Source organism: Haemaphysalis longicornis, unplaced genomic scaffold, assembly GCF_048455015.1.
Source record: "Haemaphysalis longicornis isolate Haplotype H1 unplaced genomic scaffold, Haemaphysalis longicornis Haplotype H1 scaffold_5, whole genome shotgun sequence".
Lineage (NCBI taxonomy): Eukaryota > Metazoa > Arthropoda > Arachnida > Ixodida > Ixodidae > Haemaphysalis > Haemaphysalis longicornis.
In genome coordinates this window covers 178,619,798-178,641,144 of record NW_027526385.1, presented here as the reverse complement: position 1 = coordinate 178,641,144, position 21,347 = coordinate 178,619,798, and the positions used below count along the sequence as shown (strand labels likewise).

At 48.1% G+C, this 21,347-nt stretch overlaps 1 protein-coding gene across 1 annotated transcript in view; it reads left to right on the top strand.

Moving 5' to 3' along the window:
- The window catches only part of LOC144138844 (sodium/potassium-transporting ATPase subunit beta-2-like), a 42,494-nt gene extending 23,949 nt beyond the window's left edge, over positions 1 to 18,545 (top strand). Inside the window, exons 2-4 of the mRNA XM_077671333.1 lie at positions 12,491 to 12,613; positions 13,721 to 14,004; positions 16,745 to 18,545. Of these exons, the coding sequence (XP_077527459.1) occupies positions 12,572 to 12,613; positions 13,721 to 14,004; positions 16,745 to 17,345 (927 nt within the window). The 5' untranslated portion in view covers positions 12,491 to 12,571 and the 3' untranslated portion in view covers positions 17,346 to 18,545. The remainder of the gene's footprint in view (positions 1 to 12,490; positions 12,614 to 13,720; positions 14,005 to 16,744) is intronic.
- Positions 18,546 to 21,347: the final 2,802 nt, after the last annotated feature.

Sequence of the window (21,347 nt, the reverse complement as noted above, 5' to 3'; positions counted from 1 at the left end):
TCGAATTTTTAAAATGCATTGTCCCGAAGACTGTAATGCGGATCTGTATTAATATATAATGAGAAAAATATTTGTTAGTTTGCTTTCAGATTCAAGGATGGTATTTTGGCTAGCCATTCATTATACATGTCCTGATATGACGAAAAAGGGACAAATCCTGGTGTGTTGGTTAGCGACTCGGCTGCTTTTAGTTCGTCTCGAATGCCAGCACCGAAAAGGTGGGAGGATAACGGCAAGGACGCAGGTATTTATTAAAGGCCTAGATTGAACTTGCAAGTGCGTATGCTTGCACAGGAAAACGACGCGTTGCGCGAATAACATGCATTGACGAGTGTAGGGTACTGGTAGGTGTGAGGGGTGAGGGCTCGTCCGTATGAACAGGAAAAGAAGCAAAGTAGGTTGGAAAGGTCGCATAGGGACTTTCCGAATTGCAAAAAAGGCGAAATGTAGGTCGAACAAGCATTACGAAATTGGAAGTAAAGAGACTAAGTGGTATCACAAGCGCCGAAAGCACCGGCGTGCCTGTGGCGGGAATCAGAGTTGCAACTTTTGGATTCCGTAGCAGGCAATGGCGTCGAACTATTTTTCTGCTGGAGGAGCAAGAATAATATGCCACCATGCACGTAATCATCATCGTTGAAGATCATCAGCATTATTAGTATTGTTAATAATATTTTTGTTGTTTTTAAATATCATTATTAACATGTACTTTCTTTAATGCCGGGATTATGAAATAGGCCACAAAAAATTATTTTTTCGTGTTTCGGCTTTGAACAGACACCGTGATTACATTTCACAGTTGTATAATCTGGGATGCAACTTTATCGCCTACTTTTAGGGTTGTCGCGAGTTCGCGACAACAGGCACTTAGGCCAATATGAGTAAGTTTTGCCGCAAGAATAAATGGGATATCTGCAGGCCTGCGAAACAACGGCGTCTGTGAAAAACATTTCACAGTTTACAAACCCTGAAATCAACAACCTTGAAAATGAAATCCTCGGCACAGGAATTGGTGAGAGCATGTTATGTACGGCTGGTGAAAGTCGTGGAAGCAGTTCGCATTCTTGATGAGGCCCAGGTGAACGTTGTTGCACTTTGTGCATTTGAAAACAGTTTGTCCTTCGCACCCAGGCCGCTTGCACCGCTGGCATGTGTTTTCCATAGCTGGCCAGTGACCTTAACTGTCCGTACGGATGCAGCGACTGGCACGGGTATCATCGGCCCTCTTTTTTTCTTGCATTCAAGCTTAGCTTCCACTGATGAAGATGACGGTCTTCACCTTTTCTTCACTGTAATGTCCTTGCCCTCTTTCAACAGACATATGGCGATGTAAAATTTGAACTTGAGGTGGTCCATTCGCTGCTTGACAAAAACACCCAGTGAAGCACAGTCCCGTCTATAAACCAGCCAGCTGACAACGACGACCATGTCCACAAAGTGAAAGAAAATCTCGAGATAAAACTTTCGTCACCTTGTGTGGATTCTGTAACATGCAATGAGAGCATCAAGTTGGTCGACGCCGCCCATCGACTTGTTCTAGATGCTAACAGCACTTGGGAAGTCAACCTGCACGGTCTTCTTTTGCGTGCGTTTCCACCTGTCTACGGACGCCACTGGCTGTACACCTGCAAACGTGCTTAATGTTGTCACCGCTCGGTTGTCGTACCACTTGAGTGGAATTATTTTTGAGGCATCAATAACTGTCTCGAATTCTTCAAATGAACCGCGGCCCTTCTTTTTCAAACTGGCATCGCTAGGAAGAGGGCAACCTTGTAGGCGGTTGGCGCGTGCTGTTCCAAGACAGTGTACATCCTTCTTTGCCAAGGCAGTAAAAAAGCTTCAGTGATGAAAACCAATTATCACAGAAAACAAGGTGGTCCAATCCTGGCTGGATGACTTGGCACAGCTTGAGGGCTATATTCCCACAGGCAGCAATGTCAGGCTCTCCCGGAACAGCCTCTATCTTCCCCTTGTATATTGGAAATGAATGTACCGTTCTCTGCGAGTCGCACAGAAGAAATATTTTGTAACCCCTCTTATGAGGTTTGCTGGGAATATGCTGCTTCAAGTTACTGCGACCCTGGAATGGAACTGTTTGCTCGCCAAAATAGGGTTTGCATTTTCAGAATAGACGGAAATTTTGGAAGGAGTGAATCAATCGGTCTCACCTTGAAAAGCCGATCCTTGTGTGGATCGTCGGGCGAGGGCATGTCTTAATTGTTACTGAAATGCAAGCTCGACTCGATTGCCTCGCAACGATCACGTGACATCGTATCAGCCACCGTGGGGACCCAGCACTCTGCCATCCAGTATAGCTACTTCTTCGGAGCCTACAGAGCGACATGAATGTGAACGCGCCGAGAAACTGTTCCAGCGCCTTACGAGCAGGGCCAGCCCTTTATTTGGGTTTTTTTGCGTTGAAAAAAGATTGGTCTGCTGGACGATTTGATCCAGTAAGCTGTCATCAAAAAACTCTTCGTAATATTCAATAGATGCTCGCACAGTGTCATTTTCAGGAAGAGTGGTATTCCAGGATGGACTAAGATTTAATTATGCTCCAACCAATACATAGACAAAACCCGACGTTTCGAAGCCGGCTCGGCTTCTTTTTCAGGGGTGACTGGGGCCACGCTGCAGCTGCGTCTTATAGTCTTTCACTTTTGCTGTCCTCGCACAAAGCCCTTCGCTGCGGCACGTAATCCGTGTGTTACACGGAAGGGAGAGTGCCAAGCGAGCGATTAAGGTTCCCAAGGGTTCGTTGGATATGCCACGACTCAAGGAAAAGCCGCTTCCTCCAGTTCGTCTCCCTTTCGAGGATGGCCATTCCGGAGATGTCAATTTTTTGGTCGGAGACTTCGCAGTGTTCGGCGACTGCGCTGCGTTCTCTATTCTGTTTCCGTACGTCGTTTTTGTGTTGCCTAATTCTCTGCGGTAGGGTTTTGCTTTCACAGACGTACGAGGCGTTGCACTCAGCGCACGGAATGCGGTAAACGACCCCAAGCGCTTTCTCTATTGTCGGCCGGTCTTTGGGGCGGGGGATTAGGCGGCCTATGGTTGTCAAAGGCTTGTGGGCGATGGGCACTCCTACTCCTCTGAAAATGCGGGCCAAGGCCTCGCTCGTTCCTGGGATATACGGCACCGGCACGCGTTTCAGATTTACGACCGTTGATGTCCTTGGAGAGTTTGTCACCCTGTTCTGCTCTTTTCGGCGGGTTACGGAGTGAATGAACTTTTTCGGGCAGCCGTTTTTCTCGAGGTCCGCAATTACTCGGCTTACTTCTTTTTTACGTTCGCATTCGGACGAGCAAATTGCATCAGCTCTGTTAAATAAAGAGGACACAACAGAGGCTTTGTGGTTAGCGGGGTGGGCCGAATTAAAATGAAGGTAGCGGCCGGTGTGAATCGGCTTCTTGTAAACGGAGAACACCAGGCTCTTTTCTCCTCTTGTCACTTGGGCGTCAAGAAAGGGAATGGCGCCGTCTCGTTCACGTTCAACAGTGAACTGGATGGAGGGGTGAACGGAATTTAGGCGTTTTTCCAGGCTGTCAACTGCGGAGGTCTTCACTATGCAGAAACAGTCGTCTACATACCGAAGAAAAAAATTGGCCGCGTATCTGCTCCTTTCGTTGCAAATGCGTTAAAAGACGATAGCCTTTATCGGCTTTTCCGAAGTAAATGCCTCCCTTCGCCTTCCCGCTCACCTCTCATGTTGTTCCTCTTGCGTCGCGCTCCTCCCAAGGTAAAGACGCGAAATGTTTGCTTAAATCATTTTAAATTTCCCGCGTTCCACTGCTCCAAACTGGGTGTCTCGATGCGAACGCTGCCGTACGGCGAAGACGAGCGTGAATCGAGGCGCGCTACTTCAACGTTTATAGAACCGCGTTTCTGTACTCCACGTGCGTTGCAAGAAGAACGTGGAACCTATCTAGTGGAACCTTTCGTAACTGTTGCTGGTTGATTTCTTAAAATAGCGCCAGAAGCTATAGTGGCGCGGGCGACAGCTGGCGACGGCGGAGTGATTTTTTTTTTGCAGTTGATGAAGTATTTAATTTCGCAAAAGACAAGCATGTTTGATTTTTTATAAAGGAACACTGCAAATATCACTTCTGTATTGATTTGTTATCTCATATTTGCGTAATGTCTTGTTCTTCTTCAACAATGTTGACAAGTATGAACATTACACCGGGCATAGACGGGTAGATTTAGCTGTGACTATATAAGACTATTGCGCAGGCATTGTTTTGCTTGGCCGGGTGGCTGAATCGAGTCACAGACAGACAGACGGACAGACAGACAGACAGACAGACAGATACAGACAGACCAAAATTTCTGGGTTTAAGTAGCCCAAGAAAGACTATCGTCTTTAAAAGTTTAGGTTGCGGCAGGAAGGAGCTCAAAGCCTTCCCTTCCACGTGCTCCATCGTCAAGTTAGTATTGTTACAGAGATAGCGGCCCCCATTGTGGTTCCAGTTTCTTGTTTGAAAATTTGCCCATTGCGCGAAAAATATGTGCTGGCCAAGCAGAACTCCAGTAGGCGGCATAGCTCTTCAGCAGTGAGCGGCGTCCTTTCTTTTAGGGTTGCGTTATTTTCGAGGGCAGTTCGGGCCGCGGGTACAGCCAAAGGTACAGGAACACTAGTGAAAAATGACACGACGTCGAACGAGACCAGGCTCTCGTCTTCGTCAATGCACACCTGTGATGCAAGTGGCACGATGTGGCTGGAGTTGCGCACATGAGTCGATGTCTTCCCGGCGAGGGGGGCGAGGATGCAGTGCAGGAAATTTGAGACGGCTCGGCACGGGGATGATGTGAAGTCCACGATCGGGTGAAGGGGGACGCCAGGTTTGTGGATCTTCGGTAATCCGCAGAAACTAGGTGAGGAGCCGTTTCGGCAGATCAAACGAAGGTATTGTATTTTTTGTTCCGGGTAGTTCTTAAAAATCGCCGAGAGTAACTTGTTCAGCTGCGTCTGCGTTTAATTTGTAGGATGCCTTGTTAGCTTCGTATACGCGTTTCCACCCAAGAGAGCCGAAACCTTCCGGTCGTAGTCCTGGCGGTCTAACACCACCGTCGAGTTGCCCTTGTCGTCAGGTAGGATGACAATGCTTTCGTGTTTCCGAAGTTCCTGAAGTGCATGGTTTTCCTCTGCGGTCACATTTTTTCCCATTTTCGAGGGCAATTTCGATGGAAGGCCAATCGATTTAACTCTTATTTCGTCTCGGGCGTGCGGATGTACTTGTTTAACGGCTTCCTCTACGTCAGCAACGATCTTTTCAAGGGGCAACGATCTTTTCAAGCCACATTGTAGCTATGTCGTTTGGCCAAAACAGAAGTTTGCTCTTGAGTGAGAGTGCGGGATGACAGGTTGGTCACAAAACCTTGATCTTGGGCAATTTGGGGCAAGCGCGTAATCGACAAACAAGAGAGGTTCTTATCTTGCGTGATCCGGTGCTTGTCCGCAGTCGATGCCGCCACGCTGTCAGCAAATTCGTCGACGGAGGCCATCAGTACGGTGATGCGGTGCTCCAGTTGGCGCTTGGCAAAGAACAGGTCCAGTTCTTTCTTCCGGAGGGCGGCGTTGCATTCGTGGAGGCGGGCAATGACGAGTCGATATTCGGCTTTAGTGATGATATTTATGCCTTCGGCGCAGGCTCAGGCTCAGGCGCAGGCGCAGGCTCTGAGGGACGACTTTCCTTTCTTTACAGGTACGATTGAAGTCAAGATGAGTTTTGAAGACGGAGATGCCTTCTTGATGCGTATGTAGCGCTTGACGAGCTGCATGGTGTCGTGGCCAAAGCCTTGGCTGATAGACTTGAAGGTGAACATTTTTACAGACTTCTGTCGGGTTGGGAAGTTACTGAACTGAGAGTTAATTATGCTCCAACCAATACATAGAGAAAACCCGACGTTACGAAGCCGGCTCGGCTTCTTTTTCAGGGGTGACTGGGACGACGCTGCAGCTGTGTCTTATAGTCACACTTTTGCTGGCCTCGCACAAAGCCCTTCGCTGCGGCACGTAATCCGTGTGTGTACACCGAAGGGAGAGTGCCAAGCGAGTGATTAAGGTTCCCAAGAGAGAGAGAAAGACTTTATTGGTGTCCTGCGAACGGGGAGAGGTAAGGGCCATGCAGGGCCTTCCTCCCCCCGCGACTTAGGTCGTCCTCAAAGCAAGGGCCCGCTGGCTTCCGCGCGGTCGGTTCCCGCGGGCTCTCGGGGTGGAAGCCCCAAGAGCACGCGCCGGGACCTCCCTGCGCCTCTGCCGAGCAAGGGCGGCCTTGAGCCGCTGGGATCGTTGGATATGCCACGACTCAAGGAAAAGCCGCTTCCTCCAGTTCGTCTCCCTTTCGAGGATGGCCTTTCCGGATAAGTCAATTTTGTGGTCGGCCACTTCACAGTGTTCGGCGACTGCGCTGCGTTCTCTATTCTGTTTCCGTACGTCGTTTTTGTGTTGCCTAATTCTCTCCGGTAGGTTTTGGCTTTCACCGATGTACAAGGCGTTGCACTCAGCGCACGGAATGCGGTATACGATCCCCAGCGGTTTCTCTATTGTCGGCCGGTCTTTGGGGCGGGGGATTAGGCGGCCTATGGTTGTCGAAGGCTTGTGGGCGATGCGCACTACTACTCCTCTGAAAATGCGGGACAATGCCTCGCTCGTTCCTGGGATATACGGCACCGGCACGCGTTTCAGGGTTCCGACGGTTGATGTCCTTGGTGAGTTTGTCACCCTCTTCTGCTCTTTGCGCCGGGTTACGGAGTGAATGAACTTTTTCGGGTAGCCGTTTTTCTGGAGGTCCGTAAGTGTTCCTGTACCTCTAGCTGCATCCGCGGCCCGAACTGCCCTCGAAAATAACGCAACCCTAAAAGAAAGGACGCCGCTCACTGCTGACGAGCTATGCCGCCTTCTCGAGTTCTGCTTGGCCAGCTCATATTTTTCGCACAATGGGCAAATTTTCAAACAAGAAAGTGGAACCGCAATGGAGGCCGCCATCTATGTAACAATGGCGAACTTGACGATGGAGCACGTGGAAGGGAAGGCTTTGAGCTCCTTCCTGCCGCAACCTAAACTTTTTCTTCAGTATGTAGACGACTGTTTCTGCATAGTGAAGACCTCCGCAGTTGACGGCCTGGAAAAACGCCTAAATTTCGTTAACCCCGTGTAAGCCGGACACGTTGGACCTGCGGGCGGCTAGTTAAAGTTGCGCGTTCCGTTCGTTCATTATGCTTCTTCGATTTGCTTCTTCTTCGACGTTACAGCAGCAAAAATGAAGTAAATGTCGTTGCGGCAGCGAAGAAGAATCAAATCGGCTGCAATCGTGGACAAATGCGCCCCTGCCCCACTGGGCCATTTAAATGTTAATAAAAGTATTCTCTGTATATGTCTCTGTCTGTCTTCATCGTGTTCACGTTTGCGACGTTAAGCTTCAATTTTGCGACGGACTAAGTTTTCGTCCGCCTGCGGCATAAACGTGAGCATCCCAAACTTGGATGACATTCCCTTGGCGTCATGATAGTGGTTGGAATTGTGGGTTTAAATGTGGTGAGCGCCTACCTTTTCGCTCGCATGAGGCATGCATTGTCGTGTTCGCCCACTTCTTCTATGGCGAAATACTTTCCTCGGCACTTACGTTTCAGGTTAATGATGGGGTAAGAAAAGTAGGACGAAAAAAGAAGCCCCCACGAAGGCGTCATGCCGATACTGTTTTCTGGACCGTTCTTATACGTGTTTCTTTTCCGTGCTCTTTTTTGCAGCGTCATTACCCTCACAAGTCATGGGCCAACCAGCTAACATGAAGCGTTTACCTTCCCCCCGTGCCGCCGAGTCAGATGCTAGAGTCCATAACCCACAAAATGCGAAGTGAGACGCCAAAGGCAGCGCGCGTTTTTAAGACGATAGTCTTTCTTGGGCTACTTAATCCCAGAAATTTTGGTCTGTCTGTCTGTCTGTCTGTAACTCTATTCAGCCACCCGGACCAAGTAAAATGCTTACTGCGCAATAGTCTTATATACCCACAGCCAAATGTAAACGTCTGAGTCCGGTTTGTATGTTCATACCTGTCAACATTGTTGAACAAGAACAAGACATTACGCAAATATAAGACAGGAAATTAGTACACAGGGGATATTTACAGCGTTTCTTTATTATTATAGCGTTCATTTATGCTTGGTTTTTCGAGAGCAAATGATATTTTACATCTACTGTAGAAAACCGGCGCCTGCTGTTGCCCGCGCCACCTCCTGGCGTTATACAAAAAATGACGCCACCTTCCCGCGAGGGAACCCTGAGTTGATGCAAAGCATGTCGGAGTTCCGTCATTTTCCGTTATTTGGATACCCACTCTCGTGAACATTTCGGAACTCCGAGATGCTTCGCATCAACTCAGGGTTCCCTCGCGGAAAGCTGGTGTCATTTATTTGAAGGAGAGTGACGAGGCGCGTAACGTGCGTTTAATGTGTTCTTTATTTAAGTAGCGAGCACCGTTTCGAGTTTAGTATAACGGCTTTATGTTCCGTGAAGGGCACCGTCAACGGATGTCGAAGTAAAGGTTCCATCTTTAGTAAAGGTTCCATTCGCCGTACTATAGCGCTGGCATCGAGGAACCCGACCTGTAACACTGGAACGCGGCAAATTCAAATCGCTTTCAGCTAACCTTTAGTGTGTTTACCTTGGGATGAGCGCGACCGAACAGGAACAGCATTAGGGAGCGGGAAAACAAAGAAGGGGCATTTCCTTGGCAAATGACTACAAAGACTATTGTCTTTTGACATTTGCAACGAAAGAAGCAGATACGCGGCCAATTTTATGATGATGGCTCGTATGTTAACGTCACAGCCCAATGGTTAAAGATTAGCCGGGTGTGAGCTTCTTGTGGCAGTCATCGTTGTGACCGACTAATCTCCTGCAGTTCCTATGTGGGTATTGGGGGGAGGGAGGGGGGCATGTAGACGTCTCGGGTAAATGGGGTTGCGGTGCAATCGTGGTACGCGAACACCGGATTTGTGTGCAACGGGCCACATTGAGGCAAGGAATAAGGTGATAAATGTCTTAATAATGAAGTCTCGATAAGGACACCACCGCCCGTGCAAACGGCCCGAAGGAGGTGGCCATATGCAGATTAAGAGTAGTATATGCACTACTACGCACGCACTATGCACGCACTACGCACGCATGCACTAATATGCATACGCACACACGCACTCAAAGGAAGACAAATGTTTCCCACGAGGACATTGTGACCCAGTATAAGTCTTTAATCGCATCGTCCACCTTACCCAACTTTTCCAAGTACCACTGGAACCAAATTAGTTCGTCAGGTAGTACGTAATGAACTTATCCTCGTCAACAGGGCCACGTGCTTTGACCTCCCAATGGAGAAAACGGAGGTCCTGTCGAGAACGAAATCTTTCAGTGGAAAGAAATCCGCCTCCCTGACAAAAGTAAAAATCATGCATGCGAATAATCGACATTCTCCTCCAATATTTTCGGCGCGGTAACAGAGTTCAGTCTAGGCGCTCATACACAATAATCATGAACATGTATTATAAAACGCAGTGCCTGGGTTAGACTTGGAATGGCAGTTAAGACATTACAGAAATGAACACAATGGGGCTCAGTGCAATCTGCGGCTGCAACATCTCCCTTCGAGGCAGCCACTTAAGATTCGTACTTCAGTCTTCAAAATAAAGTTTTTCGTTCTCTCACAGTGCGATGTCCGATGGAATATCGTGAGGCACATGTTAACACTCTGATAGTTTGGACATGGTACCATGCGTGTGGATTTGGGCACTGATCTATAAGAGAGAAGTCTCGTTCCTTTTTACAGTGTGCCTTTTCATAGTCTCTGCTTGTGTCACGCTGTCTCGTGAGCAGGTTTCTCCACCATGCAAACAAAATGGTTGCAAATATAGCAAGATTCCTTAAAACTAAAGGAAGGTCCTAGGACCTTTATACTTTGATATAATATTGTTTATATTGCCCGTGAAAGAATGGCTTCCCAGCAATGCATTTGTGTAGAGAGGTAACGCCGACTTTGAGGGCATCGTTGTACGGTTGGTTTTTTTTTTTTTTTTATTCGAAAGTTTGCCCTCCGGCATAACGGTGCACGATTCACAGGTACACGAACAAGTTTGCTTCTCGTATAAAGTCTAGAAGGTGCCTATGAAATGGTCCATGAACCCAGCGCTGCAGGTCTGGAGGGCAGCCAGGGTGGAGGCCGGTTGCACGAAGGTGCCGTAATCGCATCTGATGCAGTCCGGGGCAGGTCCACAGCAGATGCTGCACATTCACATTCTGTACGGCGGAGTCGCAGAATGGGCAGGTAGAGTCGTATGGGCCGCGGTACTGCGATGGCCAAGAGGCAGTCACAGACGGCGTAAGGGCCATCCCAACGCGTATTCTCCGCAGCGCAACCTCCTCTCGGCGAGTTAAGTCGCCAGGGAGGTTTGAACCACACGGAGGTTTTCAACATTGTACAGGTTGCTTTTCCACATTGTGTATTGCACAGTGAAGCACGGGAATCTACGGAGGGAGTACGGTTACAGAAAACGGCTGTCTGTCGTTTTAAAGGAATTATCCGGTGTGGGCATTACGAGTGCGCCTTTCTGATATTTATGCGTGCGTTCGACATCATCATTGCCACATGCACTGCGGAAGCTAAGGGGCCAATATTCCTGTTACTGTTACTTGTCTAAACGCTCGCTGTCATCATGTGTGAATCATCACCATCATCTCCGTGGTTTTGTTCCTTTGGAACCCAGGGTCGCAGCCTTGCAAAAGTACTCTCTCGGCATCTCGGAAGGCCTAATCTCACCGGAAGCGAATTATATGACAATTAACCGCTGAGAGTATACTCAACATTTATACAAAAGCCAGTGGGAAAGCCAGTGGAAAAGCGTGCTTCGTAGCCTTCGTAGACTATGAGAAAGCATTTGACTCGTTGGAAACCTCAGCAATCATGCAGGCATTGCGGAATCCGGGTGTAGATGAGCATTACGTAAGAATACTAGAGGATATCTACAATGGATCCACAGCTATAATAGTCCATCATAACAAGAGCAGTGAAATACCCATAAGGAAGGGTATTCAGAGAAGGAGACACAACCTCTCCAATTTTATTCGCAACTGTTTTACAAGAGGTAATCATAACATTGGATTGGGAACACGTGGGCGTAAGGGTTAATAGAGAATACCTCGCCTGTCCCATACGCACCCTTTGATGACCATAAAATGCCGGACGGCGGCGATGAGCCGCTCATTTTTCCCCCATGCCATAACAGTTTGGAATGCACTACCAGATAACATTGTTTCTTGCAGAGGCCGCAAAATATTTCGCGATAAACTAACCCGTTTTCAAAATACAAAGGATACGTCCTAACAGCACATTTACCTGTTGCATTTATAGTTGTGTCTTTACTGTGCTCGCAGAATTTATCGCCTATAATATATTTTCATGTGTTGTTATGCGTGTTATTTCGTTTTTTTCTTTCTTTATTTCTTGTAATCAGTGTGTACCTTCATATTGTTACCTTGCTATGAAACTTCAAACTTCGATGTACGCCCCCCCCCTTATGTAATGCCTTCGGGCCCTTAAGGTTGAATAAATGAAATGAATGAAATAAAATGAAATACCTCAGTAACCCCAGATTTGCTGATGACGTTGCCTTGCTAAGTAATTTGGGGGAATGAATTGCAGGGCATGATTACGACACTGGAGAAGCAGGGTCGAATCGGAAGCCTGAAAATGATTATACAGAAAACTAAAGTAATTCTCAATAGCCTCGGGAGAACACACCAGTTTGAAATAGGTGGCGAGGCAGTGAAAGTAGAAAGCGAATATATCAACTTAAACAAGTAGTTACCCCGTATTCCAACCATGAGGCCGAGATAATTAGAAAGATAAGAACGGGGTGGAGTGAATTTGGGAAGCCTTCTCAGATAATGAATGGCAGCCTACCATTGTCCCCGAAGAAGAAAGTGTATGACAGCTGCATCTTACCGGTACTCACCGACGGGGCAGAAAATTGGAGGCACACTAAGAGGTTCAACTTAAATTGAGGACGACTGAGCGAGCAATGCAGCGGGAGATGATAGGCGTAACATTAAGGGACAAGAAGAGAGCGGAGTAGGTCAGGGAACAAACGCGTGTTAAGGACATATTACTAGAATAATAAGAAGAAATGGTCGTGGGCAGGACACGTAATGCGCAGGGAACCATTACCTAGAGAAGGCAAGTGTGGCTGGGGGCGGCAGGAAGGTAGATGGGCAGATGAGATCACGAAATTTGCGGGGATAAATTCGTAACAGTTAGGACAGGACCGCGATAATTAGAGATGTAGGGGAGAGGTCTTTGCCCTGCAGTCGACGTAGAGAGGCTGATGAATGATGATGATGATAATCAGCCGCTGAGACTGCTCTAACATTGCGCACGAGAGCTTCGCTGGTCATCCTTCTTCACATTGTGGAAAGGAATTGCATTTTTTTCTGCTTTCGTAGGTCTTCCGAAGCTCGAGTGGGACCTGTGCCCGCAGAGGAGCTCCCGTCCGGCACTCTGGGAAGCTCTGCAGTGGTGCGGCCATGATCTTACCCGAACCTACATCACAGGATTCTGCAGAAAGGGTTTGCGCCTCTCTTTTTGAGCGTGCGCGCAAACGGAAGCACAGGCCAGTAGCTTGAGTGTTTTTCAGAACTGGAAATAATTATTTTCTAGATATTACAAAAAATTAATGAAGAAGGCGCGCCCACGTTGGGGGCCAAACACATGAACTTCGGTTTGCATAACTTGTCTTATGCGTAACCGATGCGGCTACATGGCCAGAAGTTGTCCGCTTTCATTCCTAACGCTTCAAGAAATGGCTACGTTTAATCAACAAAGAAACTTCGCCTATGTGTGCCTTAGCATTTTAGACAGCTGGATTTGCTATCTGTAATACTTCAACAAGCCCTTGCTTCTTTTTTACAAATAGATTTTATATTTTAACACATAGCTTGGGTTGTTAAAGAAGTTTGAAATACCCCCAACTTCAGCTTTATACCAACAGACCAGATTATAAAAAGAGCTTTACATTAATTCAAAGACAGCGAGCATCTCTTTGCTTGGAGCATCCCTACAACTGAATGCTCCATAAATTTGCACACCTCATTCCTAGACCTCACTTTAGGCCTGCACTGAACCCACTTATGAATCAAAGCCAAAGCCTCACGCTACACCACGGATAAACAGGCGTCACGCAAAGCTGGAAGGGGTGATAAAGTCTCTCACATGGGCAACAGAACGGGCTTTCGCACGGGCTGTACGCAACTTCGACTTGAGCGGGGGAGTTTGGTGCCAGCTCCTTTATTTCACCCTGCGCAGCCGATTCCCGTTCGAAGCCTGAAGGGACGGCTACATAGGCTTATGTGACCTCTCTGGCAGTTATACCTTCGGCACCATGCATACCTTCATCAGACTACCTATACGCGACAACTGCGTCCAACAAGTTGAGTGCCCACACCAGAAGAAGAAAGGGTTTTCTTCATAGTTCGTATCGTTCGCATCTTGGTGGGACGAAACATGTGGGTGGTAGCAGTGCCAGCAACTGAAAACAATCCAAGGACGTGTACTTATATATGATTTTCCCTAACGGTCCTTTAGCATCGACCATGCGGGTAGAATGCGTTTAGTCCTCGTGTACTTTTGGGAAATGATGTTTGGGCGTTGTGGTCGGCGTTGTTTTGCTTCAACAGGTCGAGCTGCAAATGGTTTCGGTGCCTGGAGCGCCATCCACAGTGACACCGCGCGCTCCTGCGAAGTCCAGATGCTGCTGTTTCAAGCTCCCTGTCAGGTGGCTTGTCTTTGGACTGGTTTTCGTCACCCTGCTGGTGGTCGTGGTCGTGGGCTCCCAGCTCTCCACAGGAAGGGCGACCAGCCGGACCATCAGCACCTCTACCGGAAAAACGACCATGGGGACTGACAAGCCCTCTGCCCTAACCTTCTTTCCGCGGTCCAAGCCAGGTCAAGATCTCATCTGGTGAGGACCAGTTATTATTTGTCGCGTTTCTGAAAAATTGAGCGCGTAAGCCTTCCTTCACTGCAGTTGTTACAGAAGCACGATAGCCTCCTGCTACCCCTGCCACGTAACTTCCTTTCCTCTCTCCTCCTCGCAGCCTTCACACTCTTCCACCTCCCCTGAACTTGTAGTGGAGGTTTGTTGAATGCAGTCGAATTACCCTGATTTAGCGCTGCTCGCGCGACATCAGTTGGGAAAGCGCGTGTCTTTTTCCGCATCGTTTGATTTAAAAGCAGGGCTTTAATACTTTCGTCCAGCGGTTTCATGGAGGATGCGCAAATGACCTTTTGACCGGAGACACACCCCCGGCGACACACCCATCGAAGCGCATCGCGTGATTCGCCGGGCCCGCTGTTGGCGCCTGCGGCCGCCGACAGTGGTCGCCACCGTCGCTGCTGCCGTGATTCGTCGACTCGTCTCGTCTCGCGCCAGGCGAAGAGGAATGGTGCGTTCGCCATGAATTAACGTCGCGTTCGCCCGGCCTCCTTCTGTGAGCGTTGAAGGTAACCGAACGGCTTTAAGACGTGGTCGGCAATACAGCTAAATCAAGCGAAACCAAGACTCAACCAGGCTAAGCCAAGCTTTGCATATCCGAGGTCAGCGGAGCTAAGGCACAGCCATTTCTGTTCTGCTTAGGATATAATACGAGACAACATCTTCGTTTTCGCTTTTGCTTTTATCTCCCTTCTCTGCGATACAGTTCTAACGCATGGTTTTTCCTTTCGCCTTAGAAGAATCGATCGAGAATGCATCTTAATTACAGCAACTCTGGTGCTCTTGCTTATGTACACGTGCTCTGCCTTAGATATACCTGAGGCTTCGTTTGTGCTTTATAATGTGGACACGTATCAGCCGTGCGAGACGATTTAGCTGTTTGGAACGGTCCCGCGTATATGTACTTCGTATTCAAACACGGGTTCTCCACGTCCGTGTAGCTGAAATGAGTGGAAGACATGCAGCAAACAAACAAACCAACAATCGAACACACAATTTTCCCGTTTATGGGGAATGAGTATCTCCCTTAATAGTAGCACGTGGCGTATATTGTTGTTTCTGGCCGCCTGAAGGGTTTTCTCGCTTGTCGTAGATGTTTTACGTAGAATAAGGAGGCTGTAGCGAAGCACTCCATCCACATCGCTCTCGTGCAACATAACCACTGAATGGAAATCACTGCCCCAGCGCGAACTCGCTGGTAATTTAAAAAACTTAGCGCCCTCAAAAATTTGTTCAACATCGGGTGATCAGGTCATGTTGCCATCTAATAAAATTCGTAGAAGTTTATATACTTTTGCATATGAAAGGATGCGGCCGCCTAAAATCAATGGAAGCGATCCATAGTGTTCCGTGTAAAGGCCATGGCCCCGGCTTTATCTGGTGAAAGTTGAAAGCCGCGGGCTCCGAGGTATCTAGAGATGTTGTGGAGGGCTTTCTGCAAGTGCTCCTGTCTATTTTGTCGTAAACGGGGAGCCCACCAGACAGAGATCATCTGCGTACAGCGTGATCTTCACTCCACGCAGCAGGGTTCTCGATGAAAATGAGGTCCAGGATGAACAGTAACGGGCTTAGTACGGCACTTTGCACGTGGCGCACCCATTTTGTACGGCGCAATGAGAAGATGGGCCGTCTGGAGCATACAAGAAAAGATGTCGCCCATCAAGGTAGTCTGCCATCCATGTATATAACCTGCCCCCGAAGCCATGATCTTGAAGAGCGACAAGAATAGCTGTTTGAAGGACTGAATTGAAAGCGCGCTTTACCTCCAGGAGGATTGCGGATAATGTGCAGCCAGGACTGAGTGGTTCTTCGAGTGAGGACACTAGATTAATGATGTTGTCTATCACCGATCGGTTCTGACGGAAGCCATTTATTTCATAGGGATGAACCATCCTGCTCTCTTAAACATGTCATTCTGGAATCTATCATCTTTTCTATGGCTTTCGTATGCAGCTGAGCAAGGCAATAAGCCAAAAGGACGCGTAACTGGTTGCTGGTTTCCTTAATAGCGATATAGAGTAAGTGAAAAAACAAAAGTTGCAGGATTGGTATAGGTGAACCGCTCTGAAGAATTAATGTCAAATAATGAGGAATACGTTATGAATGCCAATAAAACAAATGGGTACTTCAGAGGCTACACTATGGGTAGAAACGGGGAGCTTCTTACTAAGCAGTCTGAAACGAAATTTGGGTCAGTTCAAAAGTGTTTCGAAAAGAGGAGAACAGGCAGAAGACATTGGAATATGAAACGAGCGTCATAGATTGCAAAGGAATGTGTTATACATCATGAGAAACACTCACTTCATGTTAAGAGAAAGAATAAAATTGGAATAGTCATGGAATGCGGAATATGACAGTAGGGCGACCTCCAGAGTAATATAACGGCTACCAAAGGGTGGAGCTACAAGAGAGAAGAGAAAACACGTTTCTCAGATCACACTGGAAAATTAGGCGTTGTGTCACTGACCCAGGTCTTCAGAGTTCGGAATCCCTTAGCACAGCAAGTCGCTTGCAACGCAAAGCTTTTGGTGATCAGGAATTAGCCAGCATTTTGTTCCAGGCTTACAGAAAGTTCATTTTGTTAGCGAGGGTTCATGGAGCTGTAGAGTAAGGGAGAACAGAATTCTTCAATCTAAGAAATTGAGGAGCGCACAATGATTGCCCTCATATTTTTTGTCTTCTTATCTTTGCACACCCTCAACTGCAGGTTCAGCGCCGATGGCCCCCGGGACGAGATTCCTGGATGGATCAATCTCTACGCTCAGCTAAGGCAGCTGGTTGCGGGCTACCACTATGGCCCATTCGGAGACAAGAAAAACATGACTGTGTGCTCCACCCGACAAAACAAGTATGGAAAGGCGTGCTTTTTCGATGTAAATACTATCGCGCCCCAGTGCACGGCTGCTCAGAACTTCGGCTACAAGAGACAAAGTCCGTGCGTCTTCATCCAGTTCGCCAACGTGACGGGTTGGAACCCTGAGCCAATATTGCCGCGAGAGGTCTCCCGCACGCTACCGGCGGCGTTGCGGCCAATGGTGGCACCTGGACTTCTGCTCCTTCACTGCGACGGAGACACGCCAGCGGACCGCGAATACATCGGTCCAGTGGCCTACTCGCCTTACCAGGGTTTCCGAACCGAGTTCTTTCCTTACTCCGGGCACCCGGAATACATGCCGCCGATGGTGGCCGTCCAGTTCCTTAGACCTGAGAGAGGCGTCGTCATTGGCGTCCGCTGCCGCCTTTGGGTGCGGAACCCGCCCCCTGGCAACGCTTCTGCAGAAATTTCGTTCTTCTTGCTTGTCGACTGAAAAGAGTGACAATATGGACGGCACCTGTGGGTGAGGCGCTTCTGGAGCACGCCTTTGGTATCTTGAGACTTAGAACATAAGGCTTAGAAATGCCACAAAAACCTAAAAGAGAAGACTTAACCTGTTTGTAAACATGAAATCTGTTTCGAAAGCGCAATGAGCGACAAAAATACGTTGGATTTCATTAAACTAGTATGCATGAGACCCGGAGAGTCTGCAGGAAACTGATCCGTGCCAATCCGGCCCGGTACGTGGTCTGGTGGCGGTGGTGGTACCTATGGCCGCGTAACCGAGCAAGAAAACAAGACACCGAAGGCAGAAAGAAACCGGAAGAGGAGCGTCTGGCGAAAGTGTGACGGGGAGCGCGGCACGCGCTGTTATGGCGTCATCTCTACACTGCCTCCCCCTCACACCAGAGAGTGGACCCCTGTACACCAGAACAACGCAGGTAACAAGGCCGCTCATGAACTCGAATCAACACCCGAGCCCTTTCCCAAAAGCACATGTCCTTTTAGCGGCCCGTTGACTACTCTGGATGTCAACGATGGCGCCCTAACGAGGAGAGCTCGTCGTAAAATTAGGCAACGGACACCGAAGGAAAGCAGCCCACGACCCGACAAAGCCTTTCACTTGGACATTGCGTGCGTCCTGAAAGTCTTAGTTTGTAAAGCACGGACTGGCTATGCGATCAAGTCAAACATTAAAATTAAGTGGGAATGAATCCTACTATTTGGCAACAAAAAACCGATGGCACTATATCCACACCGGAAACTTTATGCCCGAGCAACGTATGCCCGGCATCCCATCCGACGTTAAACGCCTCATTTGGGAATGCGAGAAGCTGGACTAGGAAAGGATGAGACAGAAGCCATACTGTGTTCGCACATACGAAGACTAGAGTAAGCCACTGCAAAACCAAAAGGAAACCTACATGTCCCTCTGATCTTGAGGAAACGGTGCCAATGTCTACAGATGACTTGAAATCGCACGCGTGCGGGGCGGATATGAAGATACCATCAAGAGACCCGTTAGCCTTCTTGGAAAGTTTCAGATCACCTGAACTATGTCCTCCGTTTGCGGTGCGGAAGTGGGAAGTGATTCTACACCACCAGCGAAGTTTTCTTTTTTTTCATCCTCCTCCTCTTTTCAAACATGAGGCGCTGAACATCTTGTATCAGAATAAATTCATTCATTCATTCATTCATTCATTCATTCATTCATTCATTCATTCCCTCATTCATTGATTCATTCAATCAAGACGAACAGTAGTATTTTGGCTGAAGGGTCCTGGTTTTTGTCACAAAAATGCGTGTTGTCGAAAAAATTGGCGCAGTTTGTACTAGTGGCACAAGACTGGAGAAACAGCAGAGCTGGCGGCGTCTCTGCCTTCGTCGGACACCCAGCTGTTGCACCTCACATGGATTTAAGAACTTAATGAGAGTCAGGCCTGGATCGTTTTGTCCGCAGGCTTTGGCATCTTTCCCAAAATGGAAGCACGCAGGTAGAACAAGCGGCAACCGGATTCGCGTCGTCGGCGTCTTTCCGAGCGCAGGGGAACTGGCGAGGAAAACAGCACGCGAGAGATCCCGCCACGAAGGCAGGGCAGAGCGTTCTCGAAGGCCGAGCTGGATGACGCCATGCGCTACTGATGAGGCTCACGCTCACGTGCGCACGGTATTTGTTTCTGCTAATTTTTTCTCGCAACGTTCGACAGCGCAACAAAAAGATTAAACAGCTGTGCTATTAAAGTTGAAAGACTGTTGTCAATGGTTATAATAGGCTTCGGGATCATCAAGTACGAAGACGAAGAATCGAACAGCGTTGGAGGTAGGAAGAAGGCATCACGAGTACGCAACGGGACTGGGTTTGATCTAGGATGGACGGTACTCACATTGAAGCAAATATTTGTCTCTGCTCCCGTATTTTCAGGAGTGCTGCTGCTTCTTCTGTGGTCTTTGTCAAACGCCCCACTGGATTTCGCACAACACCAGATGTCACTGCGGTGTCGGTGCGGTGTGGACAAAAACGGTTATCCGCGAGTCGGTACAGGAAAAACTGTGCGCAGGCTGGGGCAGGGAGCCAGAAACCATGCGACATATTGTAACGGAGTGCAAAAATGTCCGCTCAGTCCTCGGCGAGGGAGCCATCCAGCTTCCCGAAGTCCTTGGCTCTAAGGTTAACGGAAAAGTGGATTAGACAGCATTGAGGTTAGCAAAAGAAGGTCAAAATGTTGGTAGGAAAAGAGCAGAGAGAACAATCTGGGAAGACATGCTATCAAATAAGACAGACTAGCACAAAAATTTCATAAAGGTATTTTTTTTTACAGCACAGCTGTCTATGGCTAGGATCCAGCAGATCGTCTCCGGAAACAGAGCGACGTAGTCAACAATCGCAAGCGAGCGTAGCGCCACGTTGCGTCGCCCACTGTGGTCTCCGGGATCGTAAAACTATGCGCCACTCCATCAGCGTACGGGAAAACACAAAGAAAAATGAAAACAACGTCCTAGGGCGTTCACATTTTAGGACGGCTGGTATTCCCCATGAATAAAATGTCCACCCAGAAAAGCATATTTTAAAGGTGAAGCCGACTTTAAAGGGGCCATGAAGACAAATACGAGTTTGGTTTAGTCGAAAGATTTCGCGTTCTATAGTGCCCCAGCGCTTGTCGGGAAGCGAACGATGCTTTATTCACTGCGAAATTAATCAATTTAAGCTAAAATTTTAATTGTCGCCCAAAACGTGTGTTTGAACGACATTTGCAATGACATCATAAGAACAGGTCTTTCAGCTAAACTTGGTGTGGAGCGGAGACTTGCTTATTGTTAGTCAACCTAGATGGCGCCACCACACATGCGGCAAACCGTTTTCTGCATTTGGTTTGTTTGCGACCGTATTTAAATCTGGCTGGTTTTTGTTCACGAAGAAAGTACTCGCTCCGTGAAACATGGTTCTCGCTCGACAAATATGGTCATGTAAGACACCGTCGCTTGTGGCAATCGGCCAGTGTCGTCTGAGACAACCCTAAAGCCCCGCAGTGCTGTGCATCTAAACGAATCATAGTGCACGCAGTACCAACATCAGTGCGCATCGGTACTTCTATGGTTACGTGTGCTTTCATGACTTCCACTGTTTTTCCCGCCATTCTTACTGATATAGAAGAATGTGCCCTAAATTTGAGCGCAAAATAGCTCGTTCGGCAAACTTATAAGTTCTGCATAATTTGCGTTTGCTTCTTCCGGCCGCCGCGAATCGCAGAGCTGGCTAGTATGACATCATAGGTTCTGCTGCGGGAAACAAGCTAGCGGGTCGCATGGCCATCCCCTTTTTTCCTAATTATACAGCTTATTTGAGCGCACTTTACGTTAAAATTGGTGTCAGCATGATTTTAAAGAGGCAATCTTTTGAATGAACCAAGCTTGCATTTTGTCTTCATGTCCCCTTTAAGAGGATCGTCTTAATCTTAGTTTTCGAAAGACGGCTTTTCCACATTGCCTGTTACGCAGTGAAGCAAGCCCATCTTCGGAGGGGGTATCATTACGGAATGCGGCTCTTGTTTTATTGAAACTTTCCCGAAACAAGTTGTGTGACAGCTAGCCGCGAAGACCACTGTAACATCACCCGGCAGCGTGATTCCAAACGCTTCGGTGCACAGAGCACCCACGTGACACGTGTGATGTCACTGCGCGCGCTATTCTTTTGAGCGCCTGCTAAAGGAAACCCGCTGTTCTGGCTCTTTAGCCTTGACGTAGAGCACTGAGTATTGGCGCTGGAGGCTTGGGTTCGAGCCCCAGCAAGTCGATCTGTTTCTTTTTTTTCTTCATTGCCTATTTTATTTCTACATTTCATTTTTTTCTTCTAAACTGAAATCTACGGGTCGTTTTTGGTAATAATGGTGGTTTGGTATGTTTTAGGTCGCTTTAGGCTTGAGGCGCAGCCAATGACCACGTTGAAATACGGTTCTCCATCGCGCGTACAGACATGTCACGTGGGTGCTCTGTGCAG